General features: G+C 37.6%; 1 protein-coding gene across 1 annotated transcript in view; it reads left to right on the forward strand.

The window, feature by feature from the left end:
• The window catches only part of NBEAL1 (neurobeachin like 1), a 198761-nt gene that overhangs the window by 15738 nt on the left and 169644 nt on the right, over window positions 1–13379 (forward strand). Inside the window, exon 3 of the mRNA XM_037741503.1 lies at window positions 13112–13203. Within this exon, the coding sequence (XP_037597431.1) occupies window positions 13112–13203 (92 nt within the window). The remainder of the gene's footprint in view (window positions 1–13111; window positions 13204–13379) is intronic.

Below are 13379 nucleotides of genomic sequence, written 5' to 3' on the forward strand. Positions count from 1 at the left end.
TAAGTCAAGAGTCTTGCTCTGTTGCTCAGGCTGGAGTGCAGTGGTGCAATCTTGACTCACTGTAACCTCCACCTCCCAGATTCAAGTGATTCTTGTGCCTCAGCCTCCTGAGTAGCTGGGATTATAGGCGTGTACCACCATGCCTGGTTAATTTTTGTACTTTTAGTAGAGATGAGGTTTCACCATGTTGGCCAGGCTGGTCTCGAACTCCTGGCCTCAGGTGCTACAGCTTCTGTAAGTGTTGGGATTACAGGCGTGAGCCACTGTGTCTGGCCTGCATCAGAAGTTTCTTTACCTGACTACTAATGTGCAAAACTCCAAGGTAAACACAAAATTCATTTAACAAGGCATATTTTACCTAGCATTGCAGATGTCAGCCAGTTCTGTTGATCTTAGCTGTGATTTTTCTACACTGTATTGATCAGACCGGGAACTTTATTAGTTATCTGAATGGATAGTTCTGTAAACATTTACAAAATTCTAGCCTGAGGCAACATGGTGAAACCCTGCCTCTACAGATAATACAAAAATTAGTTGAGTATGGTGGCATGTGCCTGTAGTCGCAGCTACTCAGGAAGCTGAGGTGGGATAATCACTCAAGCCCAGTTGGTTGAGGCTGCAGTGAGCCCTGATTGTGCCACTGTACTTCAGCCTGGGCAACAAAGTAAGACCCTTTCTCAAAAAAAGAAAAAGTTAATAAAAAAAAAATACATAAAGTAAAATTTGAAACCTTTCTCACTAGGAATTGGTGTATTTTCAGCCTATTTTGTATACATATACCTCTATTACAATATTACTACTTTGTTTGTGTTAAAATGGCTTCCAAACCTCTCTTGGATGTGATGGGTTTTCCTTTCATCAGAATTTTTGCTTTCATCTATTTAATTGACTATGACTTCATATGAGGGCATGCTTTTCCAGCTAGAAGCGGTTTCTCACTTAGGTTGTAGGTCCAGATAATAAGTAAACTAAAGCAAAATGGAGGGTGAAGTTATCAGTTATAACTTAGTGGAAGAAGTAGCATCTATCAAGGTTTTAAAGAATGTATAGTGGCTTAATCGTTAAAGAAAATATTCCAGGCAAGCATAAAGACATGACCGAAAAGTACTGAGGAAAAGTGGTCCTTAAGTATAGATTTTCATTTCTGGTAATAAGGTAGACTAGGTTGTTTAGGCTAACCCTTCTGAAAATTACTAGAAATTCTGGATAAAATTTAAGAAACATCTTAAAATTATTGAAAAACTGGTAATGTGGTAAGGCATTATGAAGCAAACCTTAACAAAAGCAGAAACTTAGGTAAATGAAGGCCTCTTTTGCCTGGTGAAATTGAGCTTTTGTTTTCATGGTCTTGTAAATTGATAGAATTTAGAAGAGGCTTCTGTTCTTTACAAGATGGGCCTCTTCATAGGGCTACTCATTACTGAGCTTCTAGATTCCCTCAGAGTAAGTGATCAGATAATAATAAGAACAATTTACAATAATAATAAAGAACAAATACCAAATGTAAAGCCAAGGGACTAACTGGAATGAGAAGTCTAATAAAATTTCCCTTCTGATTCCCATAACTTAGACCTTTGGCATAAGGATCAATTGGAAGCAAATCTGCTTCACTCCTACCTCTGCCAGGACTTCAGGGAAAAGTGCCATGAGTGAGAACCAACGGAAGTAGACACTAAGCATAGATCTAAAATTATATATTGATATCAGAAGGCAGAGATTATAAAATAAATATACTGGGTGCCATGGTTTACACCTGTAGTCCCAGGACTTTGGGAGACCTAGATGAAAGGATTGCTTGAGGCCAGGAGTTCAAAACCAGCCTGCACAATATAGGAAGACCCTGTCTCCACAAAAAAAATTCAAAAATTAGCCAGGCATGGTGATGCGTACCTATAGTCATAGTCACTTGAAAGACTGAGGTGTAAGGATCACTCGAGCCCAGCAGGTTGAAGCTGCAGTGAGCTGTTATTGCTATCTCTCAAAAAAAAAAAGTTGAACAGATTCTGTATATCATGGAATTTGAAAACATTGATTATAAGATATACCATTACTTTATGTAACATTTAGAGAAATGCTGGCAGTCAAACTGCAGGTTAATAACTTACTTCCTGATGTAGGAATTGACTATACCAGGTTCTCATTGTTTTGAAATTTCTCTCATCTTCTCCTAGTGATTTGGCAGATTTGTCTTCTTTTGCAGTTTGGCTTATGATAGATAATGTTTTCACACATGTATTTCCATTTCATCTATTTGAGAGTATCTCTCATTTTCAAGTTTATAAAATACTAAGCCGTTTGCCAGAAAACATACAATTGTGATTGTTTCTATAGTAATGAATATTTGCTTTGTTGATGTCAGATTTTACCGTTGCTCTGTTTTCATGCCTTTCTTTGTACACAATACTTTCATTTTATTGCCTAATGATAGTATAAGTTTTTGAAGACATTTTGAATGGTAGTTAAACTTATGTGTAGTACTAACTATACATGTTAATCTAGTGAAGGAACATCAGTACGAAATCTACCAGGTTTGCATATGAACAGGCAAGAACAAATGTCAGCTGCCTCTGTAAGGGCAATTTTGAGAAGCATTTTAATTGCAAAGATGTCAAAATGTTAAGAATCTTAGAATTATAGAAATATGGGAAAAGTGACCTCACAGTTCTGAAAGAGAAATAGACTTGTCTTAAAATGGGGAAAAATTAGAATTTTAAAAAATTGAATAATAAAAGTACATTTTAAAACTTGGCAGCTACAGAATTACTTAGGAAAATGTAAGTACATATGTTAGAAATAAAAAAGACTAAAACTTAATGAACTAGTCATTTGTGGTAGCTAGCGTTCAAGATCCCACCTCCTGGTATTTGCACTCTTGTGTGTAGTCCCCTCCCTCATTGTACCACAAGTTGGTCTGTGATCAGTAGAATTTGGCAAAAGTGATAATATGCCATTTCCGAAATTAGGCTATGAAAGACACTATTGTTTTATCTCAGTTGTTCTTTATTATTGTTATTTTTTGATCACTTACTCTGGGGGAATCCATAAATTCAATAATGAGTAACCCTATGGAGAGGCCCATCTTGTGGAGAATGGAAGGCTCCTGCCAACCACCATGTGAGTGAGCTTTTGAGTGGTTCCTCCAGCCCAGTCAAGCTTTGATATGACTGTGTTCTTAGTTGCCATGTTCATTATGAGCTCATGAGAAATGCTGAGCCAGAGCCACCAACCTGAGCCACTCTTGAATTCTGACCCTAAGGAACAGTGAGATAAATGTTCGTTGTTCTAAGCTGTTAAAATTTAGGATAATGTGATATTCAGGAATAGATAACTATTGTATCATCCGTTTAAGAAGATAAGAAAAGAACAAAAACCCAAAGAAAGAGTGAAAAAAATAGTGGCTTTTGTTATTTATTTATTTATTTGAAACAGAGTCTCACTCTGTTGCCCAGGCTGGAGTGCAGTGGCACCATCTTGGCTCACTGCAACCTCCATCTCCAGGGCTCAAGCGATTCTCCTGCCTCAGCTTCCTGAGTAGCTGAGACTACAGGTGTGTACCAACACACCCAGCTAATTTTTGTATTTTTGGTAGAGACAAGATTTCATTATATTGGCCAGGCTGGTCTTGAACTCCTGATCTCAGGTGATCCATCCACCTTGGCCTCCCAAAGTGCTGGGATTACTGGTGTGAGCCACCATGCCCAGTTGGATATTGTAGCTTTTTAAATGTGAAAATTCCCAAGTTTATTGTATGTATTTTCAGTTGTTGTGGGAAATATACATATATCAGAAAGTTGGCATGTATTAAGGAATAGGTTTATGTTTTATAGGCCACTATCCATTATATAACATCGAGGGATGAGTAGCATAAACACAGTCTGTATCGGGATATACTTTTAATTGAGAATCTGGAAGTGGAATTGAGAATAATAAATAGCTCTTCTGCAAATCTTTCTAGTAGTAATGGTGTTAGTATGAGGAAATTGTCAGGTTTTTGCAGAAATTACTCATAATGAAATACTGGATCAGTAGTTTCTAATGTCACAAAAAAGAGATAACCAGATATATTATATACCTTATAAAATAAATATATAACACATATGTGGCAATTTTTTTTTAGCCAAAAAAATTGATTCTGAATTTACTTAAGCCTCTAGATTTAACTGCTAGTTTATAGGAAATACCGAGGTCCAAGGAATAAATGATGAAAGGATAGGCAACCAGCAAAACCCCTTGATGTGACAAATTTTACATCACAAATGACCCCATGTCTTTAACAGATGGTAGTGGTGGTGATGGTGGAGGAGAGATGTAGTGGAAATCTATAGGTTTAAAAAGACTTAAAAGATATATCAACCAGTTGTAACATACAGGCTTTATTTGGGTTCAGATCTGATCAAACTGATGAAAAAGAAAGGCACTTCTGAGTGAGTCTGGAAAATTTGAACACTGACTGATGTTAAAACAACTGCTAATTTATTTTAAATGTGATTTGATAGTTATATTTTAAAAAGATAATTTTAGGGATAGATACTTAGAAATAGATCCACAAATAAATAGTATTTGTGGATGAGATGGTATATCTAGTTTGCTTCAGAATAGTGCAATTGAGGATGGGGATATAGATGAAAGAAGATTGGTCATGATTTGACAATTGTTGAAGCCAAGCCATCCCATTCTCCACTTTTATGTATGTTTGAAATTTTATTTAATGAAATGTTTTTTAGAAAGAGTAGAAATTAATTAAATAATATATATATATAATGGAAAGGATCAACCAAATAAAAAGTTGGTTCTCTGATAAGACTAATGAACTTGAGTCAGGAAGAAAAGGCATGTGGTTCTATGTATATGTTTCATACCATAGGCACCCTTTTCAGTCTCCTTCACAAGGTACATTTCATTTTAACAACAATATTTTGGCTTAACTAATTTCATTGAGCACAGATTTCTTTTTTTAATTTGAATTAATTTATTTTTGTGACAGGGTCTCACTGTCACCCTAGCTAGAGTGTAGTAGCACAATCTCAGCTCACTGTAGCCTTGACCTTTGGGCTTAAGTGATCCTCCATCTTCCTCCTGAGTAGCTGAGACCACAGGTGTACGCCACCATGCCTCACTAATTAAACAAATTGTTTTGTGCGTTTGAGATGGGATTTCACTATGTTGCCTAGACTCAAATGATCTGCCCACCCGCCTCAGTTTCCCAGAATGTTGGGATTACAGACATGGGCTCAACCTCCACCTCCACTTTTTAAAAATCTTTTCCAGTCTTATCTGTTATCATCCAAGTGAACAATGTTCGGTTGGATACTTGTTAGGAAATGTTGACTTCTCCAGTCTGATAATCCTGTTTGATTATCCCACTACTTCCTGTAATTTCCACAGTGGAATGATACCAAATGTTGTACATCTTTGAACATATCTTGCTGTTTTCTCTCTGTCTGGATTTCTTCCCCCACCCTTGCTGAGAGTATCTGTTTATGATTCTTTGAAAACTTTTTTGAGCTCTTGACACTACACTACACATTTACCCCCACCTTTGACAGAATCAATAATTCCCTTCTTTATGCTTTTTCAGTGTTTTTCACAACTATGTTACTTCATAGGTTATTTTGCATTTATTTCTTTATTCCTCTTTTCTCTTGAACAATAGCACTTTGAGAACAAGACTGTGTTTCCTGTCTTTATATTCATTATCTAGCATGGTCCCTAGTTCATACATGGTTGGCCTGTATTTATTAAACGTTTTTTATGGTTGCTAGGATGTGTCAGAAAAACTTAAGGGCTGACTTGCAAGACTAGTCACCATTATAATGTTTCTGTGGGGGGAATTTATCTTTTGGTAGGATGTTAGAAAATATAAATATGACTGATTTAAATGAACTTTTAAAATTCAATTCATATGTAAGTTGAGAACTGCCCAACATATGATTGAAATATGTATGTACATTTAAAATTTGCTAGTTTTAAAATTTGAGTGAATACTGTAATCCAAATGTCATTGCATAGAGGAAATAAAGCATTCCCCTAACCTTAGCTGTAACCCTGTCTCTGAAGAACTAGGGGAAATTGCATAGATCATTTAATTCCATTATCCTCTCTAAAGCCTCCCAAAAGGTGGGTGGGTATTATGAGAAGCTAAACGCCTGCTGTGCTTTAATATAATTTAGGTAATCACATGTGGCTAGTGACCTCCCTATTGGATGGCACAGCTCTAAATGTTCAGACTTCATTCTTTGGTAATGGGGAGCCAATGAAAATATTTGGGCAGGACAGAGGAGATGACTGGATTTAAATTTAACGCATCTCATTAGCTGTGTATAGGTGGGAGAAATTGTAGGGAGCTATGTAACATTCCAGATATTATTTGTCTTAATCAGCGGCAGATGGGATGATTGGATATTTGAGTACAGAATCAATAAACTTGATTTTGTAATTATTTTGCTTGTTATATTGGATCATGACCAACTTGTTGGTGAGGTCTGTATTATAATTGTAACCAACATGTTTTGAGCATTTGCTAAATGTCACGCACTACTGAGTGCCTTTGTGCATTATCTCATTTAGTGCTCTCAACAACCCTATGAGGTAGGAAGTATTATCTTCATTTTACAGACAAAGAACAGCTCAGAGAGGTGAAGTAAGCCTGCTGAAAGTCACACAGATAGTAAATGCAAAGAGGTTTGAGAAGAAAAGAATAAAATTTAAAATCAGGTGGCAAAGGGGATTATATATAGCACCGAACATTACTGTTTTGTGGGAGTTTCCTGATTTGGGCACATAGTAGGTTATGAAAATAATATTTATTGATACTTATTGAGCATATACTATGTGCTAGGCATTCTAAGCCCTTGACATGTGTTAGATTATTTAATTTTCACAACAGTCCTGTGAGACATCATTATGTTCATTTTTATAGAGGAAGAAAGTGATGTGCAAACATAGGCTGACTTGTTCAAGAAAGTTACAGAGCAGGGATTAGAGTCCAAATAATTTGGCTGCAACACTCCTGCACTACTTAATACATTTGCGTGTTATGTTAATAAATAAATATTGTACAAAAGGAGAGATAGGCCAGACTGCGGTGTTTCAATAAAGCAAACTCGTCTTAACTATGAAAGTGACTTAGCTTGAGATTTAATTAAAATTGTTTCTGTGTGTGTGTATCTTTCTTTTTATGACCTTTGGCAGTGAAATGAAGAGTTTTTATAGGATGTATAAAATGTGGCTTTTTTGTGTGTGTTAAATACTTTATGACCTTGAGTTTACTGGTCCTGACTAAGTTCCCCTTTCCTCTTTTGCCCACTAAAGCTCCATTCTATTTATGCACAGAGTTAAAGCCATTGTAGTGTAGTGGAAAGAACACGAATTGGATTCTTATATTTTAATTCCTGCGTTATCCATTACTAGCCGTGTGACTGGGGAAATTATACATCTTTAGAACTTCCCTTTTAATTCTTTTTTCTTTTTTTTGAGATGGAGTAGCTGGGATTACAGGTTACACCACCATGCCTGGCCAATTTTTTGTATTTTTAGTAGAGACAGGGTTTCACTATGTTGGCCAGGCTGGTCTCAAACTCCTGACCTCATGATCCGCCCGCCTTGGCCTCCCAAAGTGCTGGGATTACAGGTGTGAGCCACCGCACCTGGCAGAACTTCCCTTTTCTAACCTGTAAAATGGGGAAAATTAAATCTTCATTGGATAGTTGTAAGGAGTAAATGGGATGATGTATTTTTTAAATGCCTGCTATACTACTTTGTGTATGGCAGATGTTCAAAAAATTGTAAGTGCTTTATTTCTTAATAAATGAAACACCTCCAAATTTAAGTACCTTTTTTTCCCTTAGAGTTGCTTAATTTTGTAGGTGAACTCTGTGCTTGCCAAACACTTAGTAGCCAGACCTTTAGAATTTGAACCAGATACTATAGAGTTTCTAAATAAAATATGCATTAGAAGAGAAATGCATTAATTCTTTATGGTGTTGTGTGACCGTTTTGTGTCTTTTACTAAGAGGTAATTCTCTGCTATATTAGAGAGGAACAATGATAAGGAAAACTTTAGCTACTTGTATTTCTGGAGTTCTATACTGAATGGATAAATGAATGAATAAATGAATGACATTCTAATTAGACATGTAAAAAACAAGTAGTGAAACTCTTGAGAAAATTTCTCATAAAAGGTAGCTCTTTTTCTTCAGTATTTTCATCTGATTTCTCAGTAATGATGTAGAGAGAGGGAGTTTACAAGCCGATCTTAGAACCATATATTAATAGAAAAAGCAAATACACAAAAGGTCAGTAGTCTCTGCATATTCTGGGAACATTCTTTTAGATTTTGATTTGTAGTGTAATGCTTTTATTTCAGAGAAATAAGTTGCTTGAATTCCCTTTAACCAAGAGGAGTGCTTAAGCAATGATATTTAATGACTGTGTAACTGAGACTCCTAAATCACATGTTGAAATCTGACTGACATGAAGAAATATTGAGGGGGCAAAGGAAAAGAATTGGGCATCACTTTTTGAGATACAGTTAATATATTTAAAAATTTCCAGGGATCATAGTTTTTTTTTTTTTTTTTTTTTGGAGACAAAGTCTCGCTTTGTCGCCAGGCTAGAGTTCAGTGGTGCGACCTAGGCTCACTGCAACCTCCGCCTCCTGGGTTCAAGTGATTCTCCTGCCTCAGCCTTTTTAGTAGCTGGGACTACAGGGTGTGTGCCACTATGCCCAGGTTTGTATTTTTTTTTTCTGTATTTTTAGTAGAGACGGGGTTTCACCATGTTGGCCAGGATAGTCTTGATCTCCTGACCTTGTGATCCGCCCGTCTTGGTCTCCCAAAGTTCTAGGATTACAGGCGTGAGCCACTGCTCCCAGCCAGTTTCTTTTCTCTCAGCTTTACTGAAATGTCACAAAGCTTTAAAATGCACAGATTTTCAGTGTCAAATGTGGTAAATTTTGATACACACAAACATTTGTGTGAACATTATTTTAGTCAAGAAATGGAAAATTTCCATCACCTAGGAAAATTCCCTCTGTGCCCCTTTGCAGTTAGTCCTCTCCAGAGGCAGCCATGTGGTCTAATTTCTGTTACCATAGGCTGCTCTAGAACTGCATATAAGTGAAATCAGGCTAGTTGAGGTGCTTCACACCTATAATTACAGCACTTTGGGAGGCCAAGGTAGGGGGATCACTTGAGGCCAGCAGTTTGAGATCATAGCAAGACCCTGTCTCTACAAAAAATGCAAAAAGTAACCAGGCATGATGGTTTGTGCCTGTAATCCCAGCTACTTTGGAAGGCTGAGGTAAGAGGATTCCTTGAGCTCAGGAGTTTGAGGTTGTAGTGAACCGTGATTGTGCCACTGTACTTTGGCCTGGGTGACAGAGTGAGAACCTGTCTCATAAATCAATAAATACATAAATAATTACATGAATAAATAAATAAGTGGTATGTGCTTTGATGTCTGACATCTTTTGCTCAATAGATTTTTGAAAAAATTTTTTTGTCATTGTGAGTATCAATAGTTCATTTTTATTCCTGGAATTGTATTCCATTACCACAATTTGTTTATCTGTTAACTTGACAGAATTTTTGTTTTCAGCTTTGGGTTATTATAAACAAAGTTTCTATAAATATTTTTGTACAGGCGTTTTTGTGGATATTTGTATTCATTTATCTGGGAGAGTAATGGCTGGGCTGTTTGATATGTGTATATTTAAACATTTCTTTTTTTTTTTTTTTTTTTTTTTTTTTTTTTTTTTTTTTTTTTTTTTTTTTTTTTTTTTTTTNCGATCTCGGCTCACCGCAACCTCCGCCTCCTGGGTTCAGGCAATTCTCCTGCCTCAGCCTCCTGAGTAGCTGGGATTACAGGCACGTGCCACCATGCCCAGCTAATTTTTTGTACTTTTAGTAGAGTACGGGGTTTCACCATGTTGACCGGGATGGTCTCGATCTCTTGACCTCGTGATCCACCCGCCTCGGCCTCCCAAAGTGCTGGGATTACAGGCTTGAGCCACCGCGCCCGGCCATATTTAAACATTTCTAAGTGGTAATCTTATTTCATACTGCCACAAGTAATATATGAGAGTTACAATTACTGCATGTCTTCACTAACGTGATATAGTTAGTCTTTTTACTTTTAGCCAATCTAATGGGTATCTTACTTGGTTTTAATTTACATTTCTCTGCATAACTAATGATATTAGTCACAGATTAGGATGCTATTTGGCCATTCGTGTATTCCCTTTTGTGAAGTGTCCAAACCTTTTGCCCATTTTTTTTTGTTTTTTGAGACGGAGTCTTACTCTGTTGCCCAGGCTGGAGTGAAGTAGAGCCATCTCAGCTCAGTACAACCTCTGTCTCCTAGGTTCAAGTGATTCTCCTGCATCAGCCTCCTGAGTAGCTGGGACTATAGACATGCGCCACCATGCCCAGCTAATTTTTGTATTTTTAGTAGAGACAGGGTTTCACCATGTTGACCAGGATGGTCTTGATCTCTTGACCTCATGATCCACCCTCCTCAGCCTCCCAAAGTGCGAGGATTACAGGTGTGAGCCTTGTCTGGCCCCTTGTGCTCATTTTCAAATTGAGTTGTCTTTGTTATTGATTTTAGGAGATCTTTATGTTCTTCATACAAGTCTTTGAGAATATTTTCAGCCACTACGGTTTGTCTTTCCGTTTTTTTTCTTTAGAGTCTCACTGTCACCAGAATATAGGTTTCACAAGTGCAGAGATATTCATCTTTTTCTTTACTAATGGCATGTGTCACTCAGTGGCACGATCACAGCTCACTGCAGTCTTGACTTCCTCTGCTCAAGAATTCCTCCCACCTCAACCTCCTGAGCAGCTGGGACTACATGCATGCTCAACCAGGCCCAGCTAATTTTTTTCTATTTTTTTGTAGAGATGGAGTCTCACTATGTTGCTTAAGGTGGTCTCAAATTCCAGGGCTCAAGCGATTCTCTCACCTCAGCTTCCCAAAGTGTGGGGATTACAGATGTGAGCCACTGCACCCAGGCTTCATTTTCTTAATAGCGTCTTTTGATGAGTAGAAGTTTTAAATTTTGATTAACACATTATTTATTTTTTTCTTTTTAGGTTTATGATTTTTTGTGTCCTAGCTAAGAAGCCTCTGTTTATCTCCAGGTAGCAAAATTTTTCAGTATTTTCTTTTCTTTTGGAGACAGAGTCTTGCTCTGTCACTCAGACTGGAGTGCAGTAGCATGATCTCGGCTCACTGGAACTTCCGCCTCCCGGATTCAAGCAATTCTCATGCCTCAACCTCCTGAGTAGCTGGGACAACAGGCGTTCACCACCACACCTGTCTAATTTTTATATTTTTAGTAAAGATAAGGTTTTACCATGTTGGCCAGGCTGGTCTCAAACCCCTGACCTCAGGTGATCTGCCCAGTTTGGCCTCCCAAAGTGCTAGGATTACAGGTGTGAGCACTGTGCCCAACATGTTTTCTTCTAGAAAATTTTGGTTTCAGTTTTTATGTTTACTTTAATGATTTATTTCCAATTTGATTTCATTTATGCATTTTACACTTACTATTAATGGAACAAATATTTACTGAGCACAGCCTCAGTACCAGCCTCTATTTAAGGTACTGGTGTTGATTAGTAAACAAAAAAATGAAACTCTCTGCACTTGTGAAATCTGTATTCTGGGGAAGTGACAAACAGTAAACTAATAAGTAAATTATAGAGCATGATGAAAGGTGATAAAGGACCATGGTTGGGGGAACATGATAGGGAAAGGTAAAGCGGTGGTGAGGTTTCTGGTTTTAAGAAAGATGGTAAAAATAGGCCTTCTTGAGAATATATCATTTAAAAAATGACTTGGGGTAGGGTTGTGCCTGATAGTAGCTACAATACTAGAAAGATGGTGGAACAAGAGCAAAGAAAAATCCCTTTGGTTCCAGAAAATCTCTTGAAAAAGAGAAAGGCTTATCAAGCCCTCAAAGCCACTCAGGCAAAACAGGCACTTTTGTCAAAGAGGGAGCAGAGGAAAGGAAAAGGGCTCAGGTTTAAGCAACTGGAATCGTTCCTGCATGATTCCTGGAGGCAGAAAATGTGACAAGGTGCATCTCAGATGACTAAAAGTGAGACCTCATGCCCTGAAATTGCCAGATAAACATCCGTTGGTCTTTGTTGGAAGGATTAATGGTATGAGTTTACTGGTGGAGAGAACCATTGCAAGACTTCACCTGAAGAAAATTTTTAGTGGTGTCTTTGTAAAAGTCAATCCCCAGAACTTAAAAATGCCGCTTATAGTGGAACTTTACATGACCTGGGGATTTCCACATCTGAAGTCTGTGCGGGAACTAACTTTGAAATGTGGACAAGCCAAGGTCAAGAATAAGACCATCCCTCTGACAGACAACACAATGACTGAGGAGCAACTGGGGAAGTTTGGTGTCACTTGCTCGGAAGACCTCATTCATGAAATTGTCTTCCCAGGGAAGTATTTCTAGGAGATCTTATGGTTCTTGCACCCTTTTCACCTTTCGGTGGCCTGTCTTCTCAGGCTGGAGTGCAGTAGCATGATCTCCCCTCACTGCAACTTCTACTACATACCAAAAATATAATGGGCTTCCTCAAGAAGATGGGCTCACCTGGCTCTGGGATGAACGCATCAATCAGCTCATCCACCAGCTGAACAAGACCCAGAATATCTGAAAGCACAGTGCAGTGGAAGCATGTGTTTTTGTTTTTTGGGGCAATTTTTATCAAGTATCTTCAGAGAAGATTATTCCCTGTTTTATCTTCAAAAACTGGAAAGGAAGGGTCAAAGAGAAGACCTGGCATATCCCAGGAAACAGCCAGAAGGCCAGTATAGTACAGGGTAAATGTGGACAAGGTTACAGTGATATAGGAGGGTAAATTGTTTAAACTCTTATAGGACATTGTTAAGATTTTAGCTCTTTGAGTGACATGAGAAGCCATTTGAGAGTTCCATATACTAAATACACATTTTGAAACAGCACAAATATACTCCTGAATTCACTTAGAGATTTCATAGTATTGCTTCTTTACGTATCTGTTTAATAGGTGTGGAAGCATTTTTTTTCCTGACAGGTATACTTAATATTATAATGGTTTTCTTATTTCAGAAAGATCCAGATTACCTGAAGCTATGGTTGGACACTTTTGTTTCTAGCTATGAACAATTTTTAGATGTTGACTTTGAAAAGCTGCCTACCAGGTATGTAGAAACACTAATTTGTTACCCTTGGATGAGTTTTTCATTTTCGACACAGATTTCATTGATGACCTATTACAAGGATGATAATTATGTTACTCTCTTGATACTCATGAATAACCCTATTCTCACAGAGACATAGCTAATTCATGACAGTGGTCTTTCTTGGTGATGCTAAA

This window comes from Cebus imitator, unplaced genomic scaffold, assembly GCF_001604975.1.
Source record: "Cebus imitator isolate Cc_AM_T3 unplaced genomic scaffold, Cebus_imitator-1.0 Scaffold101, whole genome shotgun sequence".
In the NCBI taxonomy this organism is placed as follows: domain Eukaryota; kingdom Metazoa; phylum Chordata; class Mammalia; order Primates; family Cebidae; genus Cebus; species Cebus imitator.